This window comes from Marmota monax, unplaced genomic scaffold (genome assembly GCF_021218885.2).
Source record: "Marmota monax isolate L192 unplaced genomic scaffold, Marmota_monax_Labrador192_F-V1.1 WCK01_AAM20220418_F8-fsc00027, whole genome shotgun sequence".
NCBI lineage: Eukaryota > Metazoa > Chordata > Mammalia > Rodentia > Sciuridae > Marmota > Marmota monax.
The window spans coordinates 11,718,254-11,743,760 of NW_026694617.1; the positions used below are offsets into that span (position 1 = coordinate 11,718,254).

Here is a 25,507-nt window from a genome sequence, read left to right on the forward strand (position 1 = left end):
TTTTTTATTTTGAGATAGAATCTCACTGAGTTGCTTAGGGCCTCTCTAAGTTGCTGAGGCTGGCTTTGAACTTGTAATCCTCCTGCTTCAGCCTCCCAGTTGCTGGGATTACTGGTATGCACCACCATGCCCAGCTCCATATGTTTTCAGCCAGGATTAGGAAATAGATGTGTTATTTGAAAGCATTCTGAATATCAGAGTATAATTTTTATTTGTTCAATGAAAAAAATATTTCTAAGTCTTCCACGATTTCAGCAAAAAATAAGAGTAAAAAAAAGGTAAAAGTATAAAAGACATTTCTTGATTGGTGGGGATATGCAGAGACATACTGATTTTTAACTAGAAACGATCTCCTCCTGGAGGGAATATTAAATTTTAACCAGAGAGGACTGGGCTTGAAGATTTTAAGACTAAGATAGATGTCTTCTAATATTCCCTTCAACATTAAGATTCTGTGAGTTTTCAAACATTCAGAATTTCTTGTTCAAATGTATTATTCTAATCACTTTTCTCCCACATTTTTCCTTCTCCCACATGTACTTCAGATGGTTGTATATACAGTGTTAAGAGGGTGGGGATCCCTTAGGGTGCTGTTTGCTCCTAGAAAACTGGAAAAAAAAATGCTCCCTCTCCACAAAAAAGAGCTGGATAATAAATGACAAAAATCATACCTTTTCTTGAACTCATCAGAGGGCTAAGAACATACAGCAACCAAGAAGTCTGAAACAAGAAATGATCAAACTCCTACAAGGAGTGAAGAATTGCATGAAATTGAAAACCTATGTTAGAGAAAGGGAAGAAGAGGAGCCAGCTGCCACTTACACCCTGACAGAGGAATGGTATGTGCCAGCAGGTAGCAGCTGGCTGTCTTTAGGCAGAAATGTTGTTGACCTCAGCCTCTGCTCTTCTACTTAAAATGTCAGGCATTCAACCAGTTTCTTACTTCAGACACAAATAAAGAAAACTTACAAGAGACAAAAAAATAATTAACCATATATTGGAAGTATTAGGGCATGTTTAAAATAAGCTCTCATTTTAGAATAGTTTTGGATTTATGGAAGAGTTGCAAAGATAACACCAAAAGTACTAATGTTTATTTTCTCCTACTTTAATTAGGCTACTACAGTATATATGTTAGATTTGTTCCAACTAAGGATGCAACATTGCTATGATACTATTAACCTCTGATATTTATTCAGATGTCACTAATTTTTCCCTAGGATCCCTTTGCTGTTCTTGGATCCTCTCCAACGTGTCACATTACATTTGGTCAGCATACTTTTTATGCTCCCCTGGACTGTGATGCCTTCTCATATTTTCTCTTACATAGGACAGTTTTGAGAAGTAGTATTCAGATGTTTTGTAGTGTATCCCTCAAATTTTAGTTTGTTGTACATTTCTTTTTTCATGGCTAGACTGTTTTGGGAAGGAAGATGGCAGAAGTAGAGTGTCATCTTATTATGTTTGGATTAGAATAAATACTTTCAAATTAAGGAGGGAAAAGTTGCACAAGAAGTTGCATCCCAACTGCCCCAGGAGTGTCAAATGCCTCTCTTTCAAAATTAAATATCTCTTACACAGTCAGCATCCCACATTTTCACCTCCTCCATCTGTGACTCAGGGGTACCTCTGTTTGGTTGACCCTGGATCACCACCTACAGACGTAGCTGCTCAGGCTGCTCTATGCCTGGAAAATGTCATGATTCACTTTGCAGTCTCCACTGGAGGCTCACAGGAATACAGCAAAATAGGGAGCAGAGCATGGCATCCCAGATGAGGTTAATCTTGATGTTGTGGTTTAGATATGAGGTGTCCCCCAAAAGCTCATGTGTGAGACAATGCAAGAAAGTTTAGAGGTGAAGTGATTGGGTTCTGAGAGCCTAAGCCTAATCAGTGCATTAATGAATTTAAATGAATTAACTGGGTGGTAGCTGTGGTCAGGTAGGTTGTGGCTGGGAGGAGGTAGGTCATTGGGAGAGTGCTTTGGGGGTTTATACTTCGTCCTTGAGCCCAGCTGTCTTTCTCTGCTTCCTGGTATCATATCCTGAGAGGTTTTCTTCTGCCAGAATGCTCTGCTTCACTTCGGGCACAGATGGAGTCAGCCATCTATGTCCTGAGACCTCTGAAACCTTTAGCATCAAGTACATTTTTCCACCTATAAAATTGTTCTTGTCAGGTCTTTTGGTCACAACAACAAAAAAGGTGACTAAAACACTTGATCACTTGCCCACGGAATATTTGCCAGGATTCTCCACTGAAAAGCTAGTTTTTTCCCCTCCCTTTTCACATTCAGCTTTCTGGAATAAAGTCACAGGGTACTTCCATAATGAAAAGGTGGAGAGCTAAGTTCCATTTTTAAAACAGGGGAATTCCTATGTAATTTTTTTCTTCACTGTTTTATACTATGACACTGTTGAAATTAGCTAGTTTCTTAGTCCATAGTCTCTTGAAACAAACTTGAGGAGATTTTTGCTCAAGTATATATTGTGGAGATATTCTCTGGAGGAAATGAGGGAGGAATGCTGGATGGGGCAAGGGGACAAAAAGCTAGACAAGAAAGTGTCTTAACAGGAGAACAGTCTCAGACTGAACTCAGGGAGTATTCTGAGGATAAATTGCACTATAGAGTTAGTCTGTCCCAAAGGGGTTGGACTTTTATATGCACCCATATCATCTAGACATGAGCTGCAGACTGCAGTACTGTGGGCTTGAAATAATCTCCCAGTTGTGGCTATTCTTGCTGGCAAAACTCTAAAGAAAGGGGCACCTTTCCTTAGAGCTGTTAGCAGGCAACACTGACTATAGCCAGGAAATAAATGCATTTATTTGGTAAAGTAGATCAAGGAAGGAAATGAGGTCCATCAACTGTAGTTAGTAGTCTCTTCTTCACCATTAAATTTAATTTTTTTCCCTCCATCGAAATACAATGCAAACAGCATGACAGGGTTGTAGTACAGCCTGTACTGTCAAGCTTACTAGGGTCTTACAGCCGAAATTAGTATAGTTCAGGATCCTTGAATTTTAAAAATGCCAAGGTAGCCATGGTAAATACTCTTGTTTCTTTTAGATTTTGGAGGGATTATTAATTATTTGTGCATTTTCATGATCTATTTTCATATCTATTTTTGGTTAAAAAATAACTTTTTTGTGATACCCATTTTTTAAATTATTGACCAATGGTGATAGACACACGAGGTACAGTAGAATCTGTCGGGTGTAGATTCTCTGTATTTATGTAAGAAAGCTGGGAGAGATTGCTCTTTTTCCCATTATACTTCTCTTTTGCTTCATTCCTCTAAGCCTCTAGTGGAAGCTGGAAAGTGAATCATGACATTCTCCAGACACATAGTGAAGCTCTGAGCAGCTAAGTCTGCTGGTGTGATCCTGTGTTGGCCAACCAGAGGTACCTCTGGAGTCACAGAAGAGGACTTGATCAATGTGGGATGCTGGCTGTGTAAGAGATATTTGATTTCGAGACAGAGGCATTTGATGCTCCTGAGGCAGCTGTGAAGCCAATTCTGTTTGACTGTTCCCTAAGGTCAAGGAATTCAAGTGGCAGGTGGTGTTGAGGGAGCAACCCTGTAGTGTGGTTAGGCAATCCTTCTGGTTGGCTTTCTTCTGCCTAGTTTCCTAGTATTCCCTGAAATGTTATATGCTTTCTAAAAACTTGTAAACCTTCTGTCCTCCAACCAACTAAACTGTATTTCATTGCCTACAACTAAGAATGGTGACCTAAACGGTGACAGTAATAATTCTAATTATTGGTAGAATTATTTTCAAAATAATATCTCGATGAAGTGACCACATTCTAGGTTCTGCTCCTGAGTTTCATGGGCCTGAAAACCCCTTCCCATCAAGTTCTCCAAGGTGATCATCTTGAAAAATAGCACTTATACCCCTGAAACTGAAGCTGAGAAGAAATGAGCCTGAGGATGGTATGGATTCATTACATGATTCCGATGTTAGGGTAGTTTCTACTGAATTGTGAGTTACAGGATCGCAAATCTGGGTCAAGAAAACTGGGTCTGAGGATGCAAATGGTAGAAATGAACTTCCTAGGTACCGATATGTCAATGTATATCAAGGATCAAAACATGATAAGGATAGAGATACAGAGTGAATGTAGCTTTGTGGTGTTGCTTTTCTGTTTTTCACAGGATGTTTTGGGGTGGTAGCAAAGGTGATAGGCCAGACTGTGTGGGTCTTTTAGTGATCAGTCCCAATATCCTGAACCTGGACCCTGAAAGTTTTGCTGTGCCATCCTCATGTATGTGTTTTGACAGGCACCCTGCACTTTCCTGTACCCATATTTTAGGACAGAGAAATTTTTCCAGAGGCATGAATAGTCAACTCATGATCAGATGAGCGAGTAAACATAAACACTGAAAGAATTCATGCAACCTGGTGACATATCTGTTTGATAACAGCTTGGAGGACATGTCAATAGGACTAGAAAGCTTCAAAGTCAATTAACCAAACAGCCTTCCTTATAACTTGGATGAATATAATGAAGTTCAAATTTATTATCTCTTTGTTTGTTGTGAAATTTTTTCCTTTTTGAGTCCTGTCTTACCTCTTTTTCTATGTGATATATTACAATTTGGATTCTCCTTGGCTCAGATCCTGAAATTCAGTTCGATTACCTTCTAGTCACCCACTTTCTGGTTAATTCTTAGATTGTTTCATTTAGGGCAGAAGTAGGGAGGGAATTTGATTTTTTGATTTACGCTTCAGAAGACAATCTTATTTCCAAGTTCGTGGAGTGAGCCTCATTCAAACACTCAAGTACTGACATCCCCCATCTGCCAATATCCTCAAGAAATAGCTACCTACACAGTCTATCTTTAGGGCTGAAGAAGGAAACTTGTGAAAATTATCTTTGCTCTAATTTTAAACTTAAATTTGAAGAACTACTTTCCCCTGCAAATCTGAATGATTATTCTCAGCCATTTTTGAGTGCACTTTGTCTGTGTGTCAGTGATTTATATCCAGCATATTTAAAAAATAAAAGTTCATTTATTTATTTAAAAATCAAGCATTTGGATTAAACTTAAAGAAAAAAATTTAGAATAAATAATGTAGCCTATCATTTTATATGAATTTTGTCCTAAAAATTTTGAAGAAACTTGGCATTGAAATTATGTTTAATGTAAGTATTGCTTTGTCATCAAAACTAGCACGAAGTCAATTCACACTTAAGATACATTTTATTAAAACAGAAGAAATCATCTCAAAGGGATGTTGTTTTAGGAGTATGAGAACATGGCAAATGGATAGTTATTTGTATTGCCCCAATTCTCTCCTTTAATATGCATTTCTGGAACAAAAGTACGTCTTAATGATTTTTAAAGATTGGTTTACAATTGCAGTACATTGCAAATGTTTTATTGCTACAATGCTATGCATACTGTTGTCCTTTGTAGACTTTTTTTCCTCTCTCTTTTTCTCTTTTTAAATCAATAGGACCAATTTTGAAAACAACTTTCCATAATTTGTAATATAAATACAAGAGCAATAAGAAAAAACATCATTAATAAAGTCTAAAAACAAATATCAGAATGGAAGGAGAATGGAACCCTAAGTGAAGGGCTTTCCTCTAACATGGAGAGGTTTTTTTAAAAAATATTTATTTTTTAGTTTTAGGTGTACACAATATCTTTACTTTACATTTATGTGGTGCTGAGGATTGAACCCAGTGCCTCCTGCATGCTAGGCAAGCGCTCTACCACTGAGCCACAACCCCAGCCCCATAGCATGGAGAGTTTTCATGTTCACACCCAATATTTCATGTTGCACAATCAAAATTCAGGTGGAGGAGTTATGATGGCCACTATGGAAAAACTAAAGGTCATCTGAGGTAAGCCTTTCCCTTGGCTTTTGGTTTAGCTCAGTTTTAGTCAGCTTTTTCATGACTGTGACCAAAATTCCTGACAATAAGAATTTAGAGGAGGGGAAGTGTATTTGTGGTTCAGGGTTTCAGAGGTCTCAGTCCATAGATGGCTGACTCCGTTGCTTTGGATCCAAGATGAGCCAGCACATCATGGGGAAAGGGCTAAGCAAAGGAGAGCTGCTTAACTCACGGTGGAATCAGGAAGCAGAGAGAGAAGGGGAATGGGTCGCAGGAAAAAGATAGCTTTCCATGGCATGCCCCCTTGACCCACCTCCTCCAACCATGAGCCATCCGCCTACAGTTGCCACCCAGTCTATTCAAACTAGAATGAACTGATTAGGTTATAGCTTTCATAATTTAATCATTTCACCTCTGGAGATTCCTGCATTAACAGAAGCTCTAGGGAACATACATTGTATGCAAACCATAACAAACTCCTTATGAAAAAAGGAAATTATCTTGGGATCCTGTTATAACTACTTATATAATATACGATACCTGACAAGCAATCTCAGAGAAAACAAAAAGGCCTTTCACGTCTTACTGACTTTTGTGTCTCTTGTAATAAATTTATTGAACAGACTGGGTTCAGAAGAAACATTTTTTTTCCTCCAGCCTTTGCCTTTAAACATAATATTATTCCTAAGACTGTCCTTTCTCAACCCTTCATGGTATTATAGATCCCATGGGTTTCTAAGAAAGTCTTCCTTTTCAGATCTAAAGACTTTAATCAAAACGTTAATCTCAAATCCAATTAAAAACTTCTTTTTTTCCTATCTTTGACCTGTTATAGAGGTTGAGAACAAGGAGAGAAGGAAATTATTTCACTTCCCCACCATATCCTCCTCTTCTCATTCTTTAAGTGATCACAAGTTGAAGAGGGCAGGAGATATTAAAAGTAAAAAGTCTAACATCTTATTTGGCGTGATTGTACTATGGCATCTGTGCCCTCTGTCAGGGAAGGGATCCAAACACAGATTGTTTCCTGTACTTTAGAACCCTGGAAAGATTTGTTCACATCATTACTCCTTGGTAAATGAGAGACATTCATCTATAAATGCCTCTCATCTCTGGCCCGCTATGGAACCCCCATTGCCTCTTTGTACCCAGGTCTTCTCAAAATCAGAAGAACTGATCTTAGTGGACTGACCATGGATAATATAACTGTCATTGGAAGCCCTTATTTCTCAGAAGGAGCACATATTGTTCAAGCTGCCATGATGTTCTAAGTAGTACACATTAGGGCAAGAGTAAACCTTTACGGGATAAATAAAACCTTTGGTAATCTCAAACTCCAGATTTCAGAATTGTTATTCATCATTCCATTGTCATCACTGAACAGTAATTGAACTTTTTGTGTGAGGAAAACTGTATTATAAAGGCAGAGGTGGGGCTGGGGATGTGGCTCAAGTGGTAGCGTGCTCACCTAGCGCATGAGACACTGGGTTGGATTCTCAGCACCACTTTATTTTATATGTAAAATAAAGATATTGGGTCCACCTTAAAAAAAACTAAAAAATAAACATATTTTTAAAAGAGGTAAAAGAAGAAGTTTAATAATGAGGGAGAGTTTATATTTGGTGCCAAGTAAGCAAAAGGAGGCAGCAGATGTATCAGAAAGGGGAGCAACTTCGGGGAGCAAAAGTCCATGGCAAGTTTAGCATCTGTGCATGCAGCTGGAGAGGCGCTAGGTCTTAGAAGGAGGATACTAAGGCAAAGTCCTTAACAAGGGAATACAGAAAAAAGAAAGGCAAATGACACTAGCATATATGAGGGGCATTTTTCCCAGGCCCGAATACCTCCTATGCAAATGCTTGTATCTTATGCATGGGCATTCAGGAAGCAGTGAGGAAATTTCATACAAATACTTGGAGAGTCATTCAGAGGCAGGCCTTAAAAAATCTTGAATACTAGGCTCAGAAAGATGCAAAAAGGTACAGTTGACGTTTTTGACCTTGTGTGTGTTGCATAGTAGGAACAGGGGTGGGGAAGAGAGAATATCAAGCATTGAATAAAATCTGTATTGTGTCTAATTGGGAAAAAACTGTATTCCAGGCACTATTAGGAATTCACAGGTGGTGCCAGTCTCCTTGGTGTCACAGGCATTCATTAGGATCTTGGGCATTGTGTGAAAGGTAGAATATTTACTTTCCATTTGCTAATGATCTGGTGTGAATTGGTATACACATTCAGGTACCAGGCTTGCTGCACTCAATGTGTTACTCTTAAATTAACTGCTACTACCCCTGGGCTTCTATTTATTTGTTCCCCAAATCCAGAAACATAACTTTTTAAATCTCTCCATTTGTTGTGAGTTATCATTCAGCACACTGTATGTGAATAATGAACACTATATAGGGAAGAATATTTATAAGTTGGACAATGCAGGTGCATCAGCCTCTTAGTGCCTTAATCATGTATCTAACTTAAGATCTCTCTTAAGATCCAAAAATTTCCTTGTTTTAAGTCACAACTTCTCAATTATTCTTTCTAATGTATCTTCTTTTTATATTCCAACTTTTGCTTTTCCAAATTAAAACTCTGCTCCTTTAAAGTTTATCTCTTGGTCTCTTTTCTTTTCTGCTGGCTTTTGGTTTGGTGCTCATTAGCAGTATGAATTTAGGTAAATAATTTGATCTTCTTAGGTGTGTTTTTCAGTTAGGTTGGATTGAGTAATCTTGACCTGTCTTTAGTTTAAAATGAAATAATGTATGTAAAGTCTTTTCATGAACCAGTGGGTACCACAGATATGTAGGGTAGCTTTCATTTGTTTCTATTTTATTTTTTTCCGATTTCTGGATCCCTTTGATTGCTTCTAATACCCCCATCTCATGCATGTCAAGGATAACTTTTCCATTACACTTTATTCAAAAGAAGATAGCAAGAGTATGAAAAGTATGTAACAGCTTCTGAAATAGTATCTGGGTGTGTGACGGGAGTGGGGTCGGGTGGGGGAAGGTATTCTTTTCTTGCCTGTTCTCTATTTATATACATATGGAAATAACAGTTTCCATTTTTTCCTGCTGAGATTTGAGAGGATTCAAGAATTCTCTGGACATGGTTCAAATGACACATTTCAATGGTTATTGCCCTACCCATTCCAACAGGATTCTGAGTCCTTGGAACCCACCTCTATCAGCCTCTAAAGCATTTCTGGGAGTCCCTGGTCAGCTATTATAATGTCAATAACTACCTCCCCTGCCATTTTCCACTCAGTCTCACTTCAGGTAGTTATGAGTTTACTCCCCAAACATTACAGCATCCACCAGTCTCCATCTCACCTTTGGCTGCAGTTGAACCACTGAAGCCCAGGTGATGCCAGGGGTGTGTAGACTGCTGCTACAAGTGGGGCAGTATGCTTACTTGCCATGCTGTGCAGGAATGCTGTGGAGAGATGCTAAATGGCACAAAAGTCTTGGGTGAACGTGGTCTTTCAGTTTTTTTTTTATCATACTCACATTTTCATATGAACTTAGTATAGAGAGAAATCTGAGTGATAGACCCAAAGTTTAATCAGAATATCCACTACTTTTCAGGGACCTTTCTTTCACAGTCAAACTTGAGATACTTGCTTTCTTTTTATTGCAGGATGATTTGCTTTGTAGAGGTGTTTCTTTAGTCTTCTAACAGTAAAGCAAGAAGTTCAGTTCATTACTCATATCCAACCTGCATTAAACGTGGAAAATTTATATTCTCCATCCCTGGCACCAGAATGTTATAAGAAATATAATTGTCTTTAGGAAAAATACCTTGATGAGTGCCTGGAGTAGATAGAAGTTGAGATTCAAAGGCAGGGGGTTGAGCGTGACCAAGATACTTCATTGCTTGTGGGTGAGGGAGAAAAGCAGAGAAATAAGGTAGAAAATGAGATGGGGAGGTTAGATTAGACCCTGCAGAGGAAAGGAGTATCAGAGAAACCTGTTGGGTCATGGAGGTAGAAGTGACTTTTAAACAACAGTAATTTATTATAAGTATTGCATAATGGATTACTGTGTAATTCTTTTTTTTTTTCATTTGGGGAGGACATTGGACTGTTATGTAGCACAGAATAAAAGAGTATAGAAAGTCTAAGCCTGAAGTAAGAGAAGCAAGAGTGGTTCCCAGCCATTTGGGTTATGTATGTTAAATAATAAAGTTATGTTTCAATATGGGGATCTTCCCAAAAAGTTTATTCCTACTTATAGTATGATGGAGAGACAAGAATCAAGCCAATGTAAAACCACGTTATTGACAAAATTAAATCATCAACATTTATTGATGTATTAAGGATGAGCTAGATTGGCTAAGTAGCCTGCAGTTCTGGGGAACAGTGAAATGAATGTCTTGACAAATGAAATGAATTAAATTTTGACTGAAAGTTTTAAAGGATTGAAGGCACAGCATTTGGAAGAGAAGCAGATAAGGAAGGTGATTTGTATTAGTGGATAAAGGTTCAGAAACAGAGGAGGCGAGAGGGAGAGGGAAAGGAGAGGGAGGGGAGAGAGAGAAGAGAGAAGAGAGAAGATACAGAGCAGGTGCACAAGGGCAATGGCTAGACTTTTCCTTGACTGAAATTAGAAAATGAATTAAAGGCTTATTTGGGAAGCATTCAGGGTATGGGAAATATATTCTTGGGATGAAAATATTCCTGTTAGTTTGTGAAGAAATCGGCAATTATGACAAGGATAAAATGATGGGTGCACAACATGGTTGGGACTGGCATGCATAGAATTTACTGTGTTTAAGATTCCAGATATGACATAGACTAAGAAGAGATGGGGCAGTCATGAGAATGTTGGGATCAACCTGGGGATTGTGGACGCAAAAAGAAAGGAGTGGAACAGAACAGAGAATGAATTGTTTATTTAGAGACAAATGGCTGGGGATGACAGAGAATGAGAGAAAGGCTTACATTCATGGTGGACTGCAATCACACAGGAGATTATCAAGAGCAATGTGGGCTACCAATATTGACTGGATCAAGGCAAACTCCCATTTTCCCTGAGGTCAGTACCTGGCTTCTCAGGTAGCCTCTGGGCCCAAGCACTTCATCTTTAGGACCCTTTTCAATGTAGGGCTGCTCAGCATCAGTGAAGTAGAATGAATAGAAATTAGAGCATAGATGATGGCTTCCCAGAGCCAGTACAAAGATTCATTACCAGATACTTTACTTACAAATTGGATTACTAAGATCAGAAAATAAGAGGTGAATACTATGAAGAATGTAGCAAGAGACTTCAGGGCAGTACGGTGAGCTTGCGTGCTCGAGTTGCAGTGGCCAGAGTTATGTTGTTGCATCTGCTCCCTGTGCCGGATCAGTGAGGCCATAACTAAGACCATTGAGGCCAGGAACAGGAGGAAGGGAACAAGCAGCACACCAATTGTTTCAGCTTTGAAAAAATACTGCTCAAACAGGTGAAATCTCTCAGTCCAAGTGCTGTTTCCGGGTAAATGCTTCATGGTGATTAATTGAATCTGTTTTCGATTCCTAATAACTGAAGGGATGAATGCTACACAGGAAAGTATCAGAGTACCCAGCAACAACCAGGGAACCAATCTCAAAATTCTCCACCTCAGCCAGAGGAAGATTGGATGGGTGAAGGAAGAGATCTTGACACAGTAGAAGGCAGCAAGCAAGCTGGTTAACCAGAATGTAAGAATATTAGTGAACTCCCAGATGATTGCTATGTTCCCAAATGTGTAATTATAGTTAAAATAGGAGCCAAAATTGTTCAACACTGATGTCCACTGCAGACAGAAATGGCAGATGCCCAGGCTGATGAGGATCATTTCCACTGATGACAATCTTTTGACCTGCATCCACTTTCTGCCCAGCACTGCAACCATGAAGCTGCTTTGTGCAATTGTGGTCAAGGACTCAAGCACATAGATGATGATGAAGAAGATAGTCAGTTGGATGAGTACCATGCTTCTTTTTTGAAGTATCTTTTGGGACAAAGACTCAAAAGCTTTGTGCGAATTTCTAGGTAGAAAACAGGTTTCACTCCAGTACTGCCTGGTATAAAAAAAACACATCCCTCTGGATGCAAATTCACCCCAGATCATTTTTAAGTTTGTCATTTTCCTACCTACAGGATTTGTTTATGCTTTGCTTGCTGGTTTGTTCCTACATCTGGAGGCAGGGAAATGTTTTTTGAATGTGGATTCCTGCTCCTAAGATGATTTGATTATTTCCATGAAGGCATATCTATTTCATAACCATGCTGTTTATTTCCTCTTTATCTGTCTGAGGTGCCCTTAGATGATTTCCCCAGATTCTTTAAATGGTATCTTCATGAGTTTAGCCTACAATTTAAGCCACAGGAAAGAGAAATACTTCACTGTTCATTCATGGCCTGGATGATGCTTCCATTCTACTGAATGCTGTACCAGTGCTAACTTCAGAAGCCCTATCTACCAACTTACTCAACTGTAAGAGTAAATAAAAATTATAATGAAGTCTTTCCTCTGAGATTCCACCCACAAAATTGCTGGAATCCAGTGCAGACCAATCTTGCAATTGTCTGCTGAATTTCATAACTTGGAGAAATCAAACCACAGAGACATCACTGCACATTTTCTTGAACTCCCTCCAATCAATATGCAGTATCCTTAGCTATTGTTCTTCTGCCAATTCCAGTGCCTTGAGCATAAGCTTGCTATATTTTTGGAAATGGTTCTTCTCCCACTAACATCACTCTTTCTTCCCCCTCCTTTCATGGTTGGGTTCTTTTTGTCACTCCTCCTAGATGAAAGAGAGCACTTTTGCCACGAGTAAAGCACATTACTCCTAAATATGTGAGAATTATTTAATAGCTATAGAAGTAGGCTAGAGAAGGGATATCTTTTCCCTGGTTATGGATAACTATGTCAGGTAGGCACCAAATATGTAATTAGTATCTTCAGAAATGAGAGGTTACTTCCAACAATTATTGGTTGGTGAGTGAAGTCATAGACCCTATGTATGATACTCCAAGTCTGTGTGGATATTTCATCATTCAAGAAAGAGAAGACAGAAGTAATCCAACATGAAGCTTAGAATTTTTTAACATAAAGCCAAAAAGACCCCTGAACTCATGATACAAAAGACAATAGTTAAGGTTGGGGATGTAGCTCAGTTGGTAGAGTGTTTGCCTTGCATGTAAAAGGCCCTGGGTTCAATCCCCAGCACCACAAAAATTAAAATAAAAAAGACAATAGCTTAAAGAATTATTCCAGAGAATAAATTGAAATTAGAAAGCATCTGCTTTACATTCTCAGTAAAATAATAAATAAATAAATAAATAAATAAAGACAAAGCAGTCTGTGATTAAAAGATGAATTGGTTGAGTTGCATCCAGAAATAAGGAAGGAGAGATGAGTTGTTCAGTGTTGATTAGTACAAATGCAGTGGCAGCATTAGCATCTGCCTTGTGTCCTCTGCACACCAAGCACATTGCTTCTTAGTTACACCGTCTCATTCTGAGTAACCTTAGCATGATTGTGATGCTCCAAGCCTCTGTCTGAATCATAGTCACCAGACATGCTACAGCCCTCAGGGCTGGGTATCGGCCATAACAGTTTGACTAAGAGTAAGTCTCTGCTGAAAGCAGCCCTCATAGTGTGGCCTATAGGTGGAGAGATGGCCTGGCACTACTCTCCTTTGCAGGGGCACTTGATAGTGGCCAACTATTTAACCCAGATACTCTTTTGGTAGAGTTTGAATGTGAGACACAGAAAGTGAGTTCACAGACTGGTGTTTCATAGGGGAGGAGTTCAAATACTGGATTTTGTATTGTGTATGCATCTTGATACTCCAGAATAATCTTTGGGATCTCTGCCCTGCAATGTCCCCAACTCTGGCTTGCCCTCTTCCACTCTCCTTTAGCTCCTATCCTTGGTCCTTTCCCTTATCAGGTTGGGCATGGTTGCTCATGGTTGCTCATGAACCAGTGTTTGGTCAGGCACTGTTCTGGTGACTGGTGGCCAAATACAATCTGCAGTCAGACTGAAGCTGTGGGAACTCAAGGCATTTTTGCCAAAAAGATGGGAAGGCAGGCTGTGTGCTGTCTCCATTCTGTCATTTCTCCAGTTCTTTTTCTTTCTTTCTTCCTAAAAAAAAAAAAAAAAAAAAAAAAAAAAAAAAAAAAAAAACTGGTTTTATTTTTTTTTATTATTTCTTACATACATCACAATAGAGGAGTGTATTACATTCATAATTTGTTGATGCACCTTTATTTTATTTATTTATATGTGGTGCTGAGAATTGAACCCAGTGCCTTACACATGCTCGGCAAGTGCCCTACCACTGAGTCACAACCCCAGCCCCTCCAGTTCTCTTTTTCAGACTTAAGCAAAAGCCCAGCGCTTTGTTTGATAATTTGATGTTCAACTGGAAAAATAATGTCAGTATCTCCTGAGAGGCATTATAATTGTCACTGTTAAAAGTTTTGCCTTTCCTCCTTCTCAGATTCCCTGGGCATATTGCTAACCTGCTTTAATATTTTATTCCCCTTGAGGGAAGCTTAGTGATTTTTTTATTTGCAAATTTTGATAAGAATAACTTACCTAAATCTGGATTTCACAACTAGTAAGCAAATATTACACATATAAACATGCATACCCAAACACATACACATGTAGTTCTTGGAACTAATCATTATATGAGTCTCTCTCTCTCTCTCTCTCTCTCTCTCTCTCCACACACACACACACATTTCATCAAAAGCAAGGAAAATTAGCCAAAGGGTAAGAAATAATAGCAATAATTTTACAAAGAGATGGTTACCCTTACTAGCAATCAGAAAAACACAAACAGTCCATCACAATGAAAAAGCAAAATAAGACGTGGAGAATGTCAATTCTAAAAGAAGACATCAGGAAAACAGAAGGCTTTATGCACTGCCAGAGGGAATATAAATTAATAAAGTTCCATTGATAAACAGCATAGTCATTTTAACAAAAAATTTATAGATCATATTCCACAGTCATTACTTTTAGGTATACACTGTATATTATAGGGAGACTTTTACACATATCAACAAAGGAGAAGTTTATGATTCTATTCGTTTCAGAATTGTTCATAAGACCAAAGGCCTGTAAACTACATAAAGGGACAACAGTTGAGCAATGAGCTGTGGTGTAGTCATATGGTAGCATACAACAGACATTTGTTTGCTTTTGCAAAAGTTAATTTACTACATGTTCTCCACTGGCAGAACATGCCTCTTGCCGAAGAGGTTTAAATGCCAGATTCTTAGTTTAATGCTTCCCTTGAATATTTGTTTTGGGCATGAAGATCAATTCTGGGCACTGGGAATAGAGGAGAAGCCTGTGAAAAATATTCCTCTCTGATAATCATAGAAGAGAAATTTCACAAGGATAAATCCTTTTCTCTTTTCATCCTGCATGTTATCCAGTAGTGTGTATGATGTTGTGACCCTGTGAGGAAGTGAGGAGACATGCAAGGAACACAGAGTCTCAAATTGTTGTGTGTTTAATAATACTAGACCAAACTACTTCTAAAATACTTTTTTTGTGTGTGAGCAAAACATACTCTAACAGTTTAAGCCACCTAGAGACCTTGGGATTGAGCATGGGGGATAATGCCAAGGACAGGAGGAGAAAGTGTCTTAGGCTGTAGTATTTTTTATCTTGCTGAGAGTATTCCCCACCAGAATTCATGAGAAGTCAAACTAGTCTGGGGGGAATCCACATCACCATGGTTTGGTTGCTCCCAGCAAGTTAAAACCGCAGAACAAGAAATAGGACATTAAACAGCTGCCCTTGGAGAAAGGAGATCTTAGAGGAGCCCTGGCTTTTAGGCAGAGAGGTCAGAGTAAGTTTTGCCAGCAAGAGATAGAACAATCACTTTTTCATGTGATTTTTTTTTTTTTGGTTCAACTTATGGAATTTTCAGGAAAAGATGCCAACTCTGGCAAATGCAAGGACATCTGAATTTCTCATCCAACTGTAAAATAAAGCACCTCTGGGTCTGGTTCTTGTAAGAGGAGCAATTGAGAAACAGTCTCAGGAGCCGACTTGAAAAGAAGAGAAAATCAGGTGTGGCCCTTGTGGGGAAGCTCAAACCATCCTAAGTCTAGAATATATAATAGAACATATATTTGAAACTCTTGAACACAGGGCAAAAAGTTCTCTTTTACATGTGTTAACCTGTTTTAGAGCTTGAAAAAAAATTCCACAAATTGTTATGGTATAGATTTTTCAAAGGTTAATACTAGTTCAAGTAAGTCATAAGGAGAATAATTTCTAGCAAAACTGTACTTGAAAATATTACCTTCACTAGAGACATGAGCTTTATCCCCCGCCACACACACATACTACCAAAATCTAGTTTTAATGGGGGGATAGAACTAGAGAAAATAGAAGATAGAAATGCAAGCAAGAGGAACAGAATTAAGAGGAAGCATCAGTTCAGATGTAGAGGGACTAAAGGCAACACATTATCTCAGCCTCCATAACTGAAACCTTAAGTGAAATCTAGGGTACAGGATATGTAGTCTTTGCCTTTAGGCAGAAGGGTCTTTCAGGAGCTCCTGGGAGGAGGGACTGAATGAATTGCCTGTTTTCCTAAAAAAGCTATGTCCTTGTGGGTAGGCATAGGATTCCTGGGGGAAAAAACACTGATTCAGAAATGGAGAATGTCTTAGAAGAAAACTGAAGCTGGAAATTTCACACATCTTCTCAATTATCTTTATATTCCTAATGCTACATAATCCTTTGTCTTCAGATTTTGTATTGACCTGGCTGGCACCCAGAAACGTACCTGACTACACTAGGAAAAATGAGGCCCAATATGGAAAACTGTAACTGTAAGGGAAAGTGAGAGGCTTTCCCCCATATTTAAGTCCATGTTTTCATTTTACATATATGAAAGTGAAAAAAAATCCCCTGAAGAGATTTTTGACCCTTGATTAGTTCTTAGCCCAGAAAAATTCACCCTTATCACTCATATAGCAATTAAAATATTTGCTTAAGCTTAGTGGATGATGACAGTAATGGCTTTCTTTCACTGGTGACATTGACAATTAGGCCTATTTTGTGGTTTGAAAGTTCTTTAAATGCTACATAAATGGTGGATTTGTAGGTCCCTTGATTCAGCAAGAACAGCAATATAGCAGGTAGAAGGTACCTGCAAAATGCCTGTTGAATGAATGAGTATAGGAGAAAAGACTAGAGAACTATGTGTATTACCATTTTATGAGTGCAAAGGCCTGGAAAGTCATGACATCAATATCCTAACATAACAGAGAAATATTCATTGCTATTTTACGTGATTATATTCCTTTATCATCCCAGCAACTGAAATTGGCAACAGTGCCAAAATATAAGTGTGCCCAAATCAGCACTCACTTTTTTAGGGAAAAACTTGCTTCCTGGGCCATTTCATTTGAACAGATGCATTGAAGGTCAGTGAGAGAAATAGTGTCTCATTCTTATGAATCACATATGATATTGAGGGAGGAGTGTCACCCTGACATGCACTGCTGTCAGTATGCATTGCCAAATAGCGCTTAGAACTATGGGACTGACAAAGTTGATACAATCTGAATTCAGTCATGCTCAGTCACGCCCCCATCTCATGCTTACTTACACTCTTGTAGTGAAATAATGGTCCCTCAAAATTTCCACATCCTACTCCCCCGGGAGGATGTTGTTTTATGTGACAAAGGGACTTTGCAGATGTGAACTCTTAAGAGTTCATACATTTGTGTGAAACACATGTTTCATACATGTGTGTTGTTTTAAGCTATTAAGTTGAGGTTAATGGTTTATTAATGCAGCAATAGGAAAACAATACAAATACCCAAATTACAAGAGCCAACTATCCAAACTTGTAGTATTACTTGATTTGTAGTTTATGTGTATCTATACTTGGTTACTATGGAAATAAAGAGTGTATATGTAGGAAAATGTCAACAGGCAGAAGAGAGAAAGGCTACATAAAGATAGGCAGGCTATTTAGGAACTACTTGTTACACACATGAATGTCACATAAGAGAACTGCAATCACTGGAGCTGAACTCAGGAGTCAACTGGGAGTTTAAAAACATCGGAGGTCTCGGTTTCATCTCTAACATTTTGGTTTGTCTGCGGTGCAGCTGGGAGTTTGGATTTAAAAAATTGGCTCACCTGATTCTAAAGGGCAGCTCTGTTTGTGACTCCATTGCTTCAGGTCACTTCTATGGAGAAAATAACTTCCACAGGCAGTGAGAATAACAAAACTACAAAATATGTTATTTTTACTTTGCAAATGAGCTATAGAATAAAATGAGTTCTTAATTTTATAAATCTTTAGCAGCTGCAAGATTTAAAGGAATGTCTAATTCTCCAGAGAAAATTATACATGTATGTAAAATTTATAAAACTTATATATATTTTATAAATTTTGTGTGCATATATATATGTATATATTTTATTCACACTATGAAGATGCTCCTCTTTAAATCAGTTTTGTCCCTATGGTTTTGTGTGATTTTCCATGCACACAATGAAAAAAAATGAAAATTTTACTGGAGCTTTCTTAATCTCCAATTTTTTGCATATACATCAGGTTCTTTTGCTATCCCCCAGAATTCTGTTGCATTGATTATGATGGCAAAGCTACAGCATTGCTGTGATTACAAATGAATTGTTTAGTGTTTTGTGCTTCTATCATTTCAAATTTTTCACCACTCCACGTGTGTTTTTGTTATCTATAAGCATTAGAGCCCACACATTATACAAATATAGAGCCATGACTTTTAACTGAAGACTTCTCTGATGGTCTTATGAAAATTTGCACTCCCTATATCTCTTTTAGCTCCCCTGTGTTATATAAATCCAGAGATAATTCATCTTTGGAGGTAACTTAAATCTACTCCTGTTCCTACATATAGTAGGCCAAGCTGCTTTTCAGTCTGACTCAGTCTCATTTTTCCTGGTATATATTTTTGTTCTGTGGGAGAAGATCATATCTATCCTGTAAGACTATAGGAAAAACTATTTCATCTTCGCCCCAGACTGAACAGCACATGCTGTTTACCTGCCTTTCCCTTCATAAATCCCCTTCTCCCACAGGCCTCCCGTGAACTTTTGTGCTTTTGACCCTTTTAAAAGCAAACCCAGATTGATAAGGAAGGAAGGAAGGAAGGAAGGAAGGAAGGAAGGAAGGAAGGAAGGGCAAAACAAGAAACAAAACAGTGGATTCAGACATTTCCCAATCAGCCAAACATATTGTCTTCCCTGAGTTACTAGCATTCAATAACCGACAGAACTGATCTTTTTCATGTGGAAACAAATCCCAAAGGGTCTTCCTCTTAAAAGAACATCTACTAGTAGCTAGAAGTAAAGGCGGTTCAAGCATTCTCTCTCCTACTTCTGATTCTGCCACCAACCTGTTTGGCCTGAAGGAAGCATTTTTCTCCTGGCTCTTTATCTCATTCATCATAGCACTAATTTGTTTTGTCACCACTTTATTGAATGCACACATTACTGAAACCCTGGAAGCTTGTACCCAATCAACTAGCAAATTGCCAATTATAAAAATTCAAGAACCAGAATTTAATACTAAAATGAAGTTACCCAAAGGCCTCAGTATATGACCAAAAGTAGTTAAAGAGTACCACGACCATCAACAACCAAACAGCAGTATTCAGGTGACATATATAACTTCTTAGAAGCTACCTGTATTTTCGCCATTCTTACCAGGCACTATTGCTGATGCCTGAAAACCTCTGGACACACAAGGTGCAGGACTTTTGGTGATCTGTGATATGGTGGCATAGAAAGACTCTTCATTTCCTGTTGTAGTCAGTGGCAAAATATCAAAGTTAAACATGCACTCTATTGCATTAGAGATCCTTTGTTTAACTGCTTCCCTCTCCCTAGGACACATTTAAAGTCCATGAGGGGGCTGGGGTTGTGGCTCAGCAATAGAGGGCTTGCCTAGCACTTGTGAGGCCCTGAATTCAATCCTTGGCACTGCATATGAATAAAATAAAATAAAGGTATTTAAAAAAAAAAGTCCATAAGGCTGGAAGGAGTTCAGGCACAATCCCTACCCTTAGACATACTCCTCTTGTGTCATGTCTAAAGTAGGGGTATTATGGATTGACAGTTTAATATCACCTGGAAAACGGTTAAAAATGTACTTTGGGCCCTATCCCAGAATTTCTGATTCAGAAAGTCTGGGGATAGGATCCAATAATCTGAATTTTAACAAGCCTTCTTGATCATTTTGATGCTTGATAAAGTTTGAAAACCATCATTTCTGGTTCCTTGAACTTTTGGGGATGCACCACCACTCCTTCCACATTGAAGCTACTCATAGCCACTGCTCAAGACGCTCCTGCTATAAATAGATTGGTGGACTCCAATGAAAGGCACAAATTTGACTCAGGCTGAGACTCCCTCAAACATGCAAAAAAAAAAAAAAAGTGAGTGCTTAAAAAATATATGGTGATGACCCATTATGAAAAAATTTCTTCTTATTATTTTGACAGTTTTGAAGATTGACTACATAGTTTTGAGAGAGGTTTTAGAATAAAACCTTACTTAATAATAGGTGGTAAATGAGAATTAGAGGTATCTGTGTTATAGAAGAGTTGTGAGGAACCTCTACTTGGTTATCTTCTGTATCTTCTCAGCTATCAGATAAATGACTATTCAGCTCTGGGTGTGAAGTGTAATGGATGCCTTGCCACCTGAAGGATTTGTATGGAAAACAGAAAAAGGAGGAATAAAAATGACAAGAAGCATACACAATAAGATGAAGAAAAGGGAAGAAATAAAAAAAATAAAGAGAAATAGAGAGTTTCCAAGCCTCCTACGACCCCCCCCCCACCTCCCCGCCACCACCATCCCAATATGCAGAACTGTTCAGAAGCTGCCTCTGTGCTTTTTTTGCAGAGGCAAACAATGTTGCTACACTTTGGATATGAAATTCCCCCCAAAGCACCTGTGTTAATTCAGGATCATTCAGAGATAGAATGATTACCTTATAAGATCTGCAAATGTAATCAGTCCATCCTAGTTTGAATGGAGCAACTGGGTGGGAACTCTAGAAAGGTGGGGTGTGACTGGAGGATATAAGTCTCTTGGTGCATGCCCTGGAAGGATTCATCTTTCCTATGGCCCCTTACTTTCTGTTTGCTTCCTAGCCATCATAAGTGGAACAGCACTCTTCCTCCAGGAACTTCTGCCATGATGTTCTGCCTTATCTTGGACCCAGAGCAATAGAGTGAATGGATCCAACCCGAGAACTGAACCTCTGAAACTGTAAGCACAAATAAACTTTCCCTCCTCTAACTTGTTCTTATCATGTATTTTGGTCACAGCAATGGAAAGCTGGCTAATATAAATGTCATTCTGGAATTAATCCCCAGAAATAATGGAGTTCGGAAATAGTTTTCAAGGATAAAGATACAAAGCACATGCCACTCCCAACGCTCTGAACTTAATGCCTAAATACAAAAAAAGAGGAATGTGTTAATAACTTCTCAGAAAGGAAAAAAATGAATATCAGTAGGATAACAGTCGAAGGTGCAAATTGCCTTTAACCAAGTCATAGCTGATAAATGGTTGCCACTTCTTTTTTCAAAAATTCTAAGGCTGGTAATTTTGAGGTGAGTGTCCAATTTGATACAATATCTTTATATGAAGGTATTCCACCTCATTATATGAATTAAAGACAGTAAAAAACAATACTCCATTGCTCTGACCAGGGAATGTGCATTAGATGAAAGCTTGTCAGTAGGTTTAGAACTTCCTTATATTCGTCTTTCCACAAAAATAATTATGAGAAAATTATAAAATGCAAATTCAAGAGACACAATTTTTTTTTAAAAAATCTGTTCTTATGGAAAGACTAAATTTTAGGTTTAAACAGAGGACTCATACAAACAGCCTTACTGGAAGCAAAGAGGATCCTGTACCTATTATTCCAACTGCACAAACAAGTAAAGGAAACAAATACAATTTAGAAGGTCACAGTTTAATTCCTAAGAGAAAGAGTTTTCTCCAGAAAGATAAAAACCATGATAGTAGTAAATGTGTTCATTCAATTATTCAGCAAATATTTATTAAGTATCAATGATTAGATTATGAGAGCTGTAACCTAATTCGTCCATCCTAGTTTGAATGGACTAACTGGGTGGTAACTGTAGGAAGGTGGGTGGCTGGAGGTGGGTCATTATGAGTCAAGCTCTCTTCTGGCCTTAGGAAAAAGGAAGGAGGAATTTATATGTATTAAGTTAGAGATTCCTGTATTAGGCATATCATTTTGAAGAAAATGTGTAGGCAGTTGAGCATATTATCTAGAGATGAAGGACAAGGGCTGAAATGAAGGTACATTTTAGGACTCCTTAGCATCTGTAGATGTTAACATTATGGGATTAGATGATATTAACTAGTGAATGAGTATAGATAAGAGCTTTGAGGACTGAGCCCCGGGTACTCCAGGCTTTATCTATCACATTGATGAGGAACCAGCAAAGGAGACCAATAAGGCAGAATTCAAGCAGGTAAAGAAGAAAGTGTCTCAAAGACGTCTGAGGTATCAACTCTATGAACTATGATTGATTGATAAAGTCAGGTGACCATTTAGAATTGACCACCAGATTTTAGTAACATTGGAGTTATTGGTAATCATGTGTTATGAACCAAATTGTGTCCCCCAAAATTTGCGTTGAAGTCCTAACTTCCCAGTATCTTAGAATGTTACTGTATTTGTAGATAAGGTCTTGGAAGAGGTAATTAAATTTAAAATGTGCCCATTAATGTAGACCCTAATCCATTATAACCAGTGTCCTTATAAGTAGAACAGTTTGGAATACAGGTGTGTGCTCATACAGAAAAAAAGAAGTCATCAGGAGATAGCCATATACAAAACATGAGAAAATAATCTATGGAATCTTGTTAAGGTAGTCAGACTAAAATAATGCACCATGTTAAAAGGTATTTTGGAAGAATTCTGGTGAATTCTGATAGGAATAATAGTTTTATTGACCCAGGAGAGAATTTAAGAAGAGGAGCTAGACAGCAAGTACAGAAAACAAGATATATTGAGGATTTTCAAAAAGGGAATGGGAAGCATATGTTTTTAAAAGATAAATAACAGCATATTTGTGTGTCTTGGGATTGATCTAGATATAGTGAGCATGGGTGAAGGATTGATGATATAATGGGAGATGGGGAGAAAGATTGACTTTAACATTGAGTAGACAAGAGAAGGTGGAATTCTGTCAGGTGGAGGAGTTGATATTGTATGAATGTTTTTTTCCTAGTAGTGCGGGGAAGACGTGTACATACACATGACTGCCTGTGGAAGTTTCTTTCCTATTGCTTCTATTTAATCAGTAAAGTAGGAAGCAAGATCCCATTAACTGAGAACAAGGAAGGGATAGAACTGTTGGTGTTTTGAAGAGAGAGACGAATTTGTGCAGGGGGTGTTTAGGAGTCAGGGACATCTGGGGTTGAGCTTGTGGTACTCTAGAGGGCAGCATTTACATAGACTAGTCAGCAAGGGAGCTGTGGTGGTTTTGCCTATGCAAACATGCTGCTTAGATTTCCTGCTATGGAAAAGGTACCTGAGTGAGCCTCCACCTTCTGCTTTTCTGGATCCACAACCACATTTGTGCCAAGAGCCACATTTCCTATGGGTTGCTGTCACTCAATGACTAGGCACAGGTGGTATAAGGAGGAGGAGTGATGCTTGCTCATTCCAGAGATGGGGGACTCTTCAAATGTGACTTTGGCTCCAGGAGATTATTGTTAGCCTGACCAACCATTCTTGGAACTGTACTTGGTTTAAGAATCTTTCTACATAATCCTCTTTCTTCCCTCTTCACTGTATAGAGGGTAGGTCTGCATCTTAGTCTGGATTGTATCTCTGTCTTCTCTAGCTTTTTCTGCTTTCTGCTTTGCATACATTTTCAAAGTCTGAACAACATAAGTGGTACCAGGATTAGTTTGAGAAACAGATGATAAGATGGAGTTTGTGACTATTTTCTCATATCCCAGGAGTCAATAAGGACATCAATCTGAGTGTTATTTGATGCATAAGTCATACCTGACACAATATGGTGGCCTCTTTGCTAAGATTTCACTGGGAACAAACTGTCCTTGCAGTTGCAGTGATTCAGTCATTTGAAAAATACGGAGGAAGAAATACTAAGACATTGGAGTTGGCTGGTTACTACTAAGTCACATTGACATCTGAGAGAAATAAGAAGAAATTGAGGACCACTGGCAGTTAAGGTCAAGTGTAAGAGACAGAAGAACATTTGTTAGCTTATAATGAGGCCCTTATCTCATGTAGTAGAAAAGCAAAGAGAAGATACAACCAAACAGTAAAATGAGGATATGAATGAGTATGGCACAGACCCTGAGTTATCTAAATGTCTAACCAATGTGGGGCTGTTAGGGTGAAGTCAGGGTCCTGAGTGGAAAACTTGGAACATGGAATGGGGAGATCTGAATGTTTGTTCCTAAGGTTTTGGGTTATGTAGACACCACTGAACTTTCAGAACTTTCAGAGGTATCCCACCATTCTCAGTAAGAGGTAGATGTCTCCCATCCTGGAAGACACAAAAGAGTACTGTCCCTGAAAAGCAAGAGATACAACCCTCAGGACCTGCCTTATCTCCTCCCATGGAGGACAGGCTGATAACAAAGATTAAGTCCTAGCAGGAGCTAAATGGAGACATAGTGATCTTGATCAAAGAGGAAAAAGGTCAAACATAAAAAGAAGTGCAAGAATTGATTAGATGGATTTATAGCAGATGAGATCTGTGAATGAAATATTAATTAACTTGAGTAAATAACAATAAAACTATTTGAAACATAACTAAGTAAATAAAATCTAGGGGAGAAAAGAGCATAGAGATGCAGAACAACTTTAAGTAGGTTAATATATGTGTATTTGGAGTCCCTGAATGAGAAAAAATGAGGGAAGAGGAAGAGAGAAAAGATTTGAAGATACTGAAAAAAGAAAGGTAGATTAGTAGGCACACGGATAAATAAACTACACTACATCCATACAATGGAATATTATTTAGCACTAAAAAAAGAGTTAATATATCGAGGCATGAAAAGACATGGAAGAACCCTAAATGCATATTTCTAAGTAAAAGAAGCCAATCTGAAAAACTGTGTATGGTATGATTCCAACTGTGTGACATTCTGAGAAGAGGGAAAAAGAAAAAAGGACTATGGGAACAGTAAAAATGTTGGTGGTTATCAGTGGCTGGGGAAGCACAGAGGATTTGGGGGGCAGTGAAACTATTCTATATGATACTATATTGGTGGATAGATGTCATTAAACATTTGTCAAAACCCATAATATGTGCAACACTCAGAGTAAACCAAAGGTAACCTATGGCTTTTGGGTGATAAGACAGTTTGAATGTCAATTAATCACCCATAACAAATTCCAGTGTAGGATGCTGATGGGGGTGGGGGTGGGGTATGCATGTGTAAAGATAGGGTTTATCAGAACTCAAAATAATCACTGTTCCATTTTTCCATGAACCTAAAACAACTCTAAATTTTTTTTAAATATTGGTAGGAAAAATTTCCAAATTTCATGCAAATTATAAATTCATGAATCTGAAGAGCCCAATGAACACAAGAAGCATAATAAAACTGAATAGAATTATA

At 38.3% G+C, this 25,507-nt stretch overlaps 1 protein-coding gene and 1 non-coding gene across 2 annotated transcripts; one reads left to right on the forward strand and one right to left on the reverse strand.

Moving 5' to 3' along the window:
- Nucleotides 1-10,717: 10,717 nt before the first annotated feature.
- Nucleotides 10,718-12,347, reverse strand: Tas2r16 (taste 2 receptor member 16). The gene has a single exon (XM_046422534.2). It carries the CDS (start codon nt 11,948-11,950, stop codon nt 10,892-10,894), a length of 1,059 nt encoding a protein of 352 aa, XP_046278490.1. The 5' UTR covers nt 11,951-12,347; the 3' UTR covers nt 10,718-10,891.
- Nucleotides 12,348-12,971: 624 nt separating this feature from the next.
- On the forward strand, nt 12,972-13,045 carry Trnaa-ugc (transfer RNA alanine (anticodon UGC)). Its single transcript has one exon. It is a non-coding gene; the product is annotated as a tRNA-Ala (tRNA).
- Nucleotides 13,046-25,507: the final 12,462 nt, after the last annotated feature.

Bases quoted from the DNA above. Each gene is read 5' to 3' on its own strand.
- Tas2r16 (XM_046422534.2), bottom strand. From the start codon at position 11,950: ATGACAAACTTAAAAATGATCTGGGGTGAATTTGCATCCAGAGGGATG.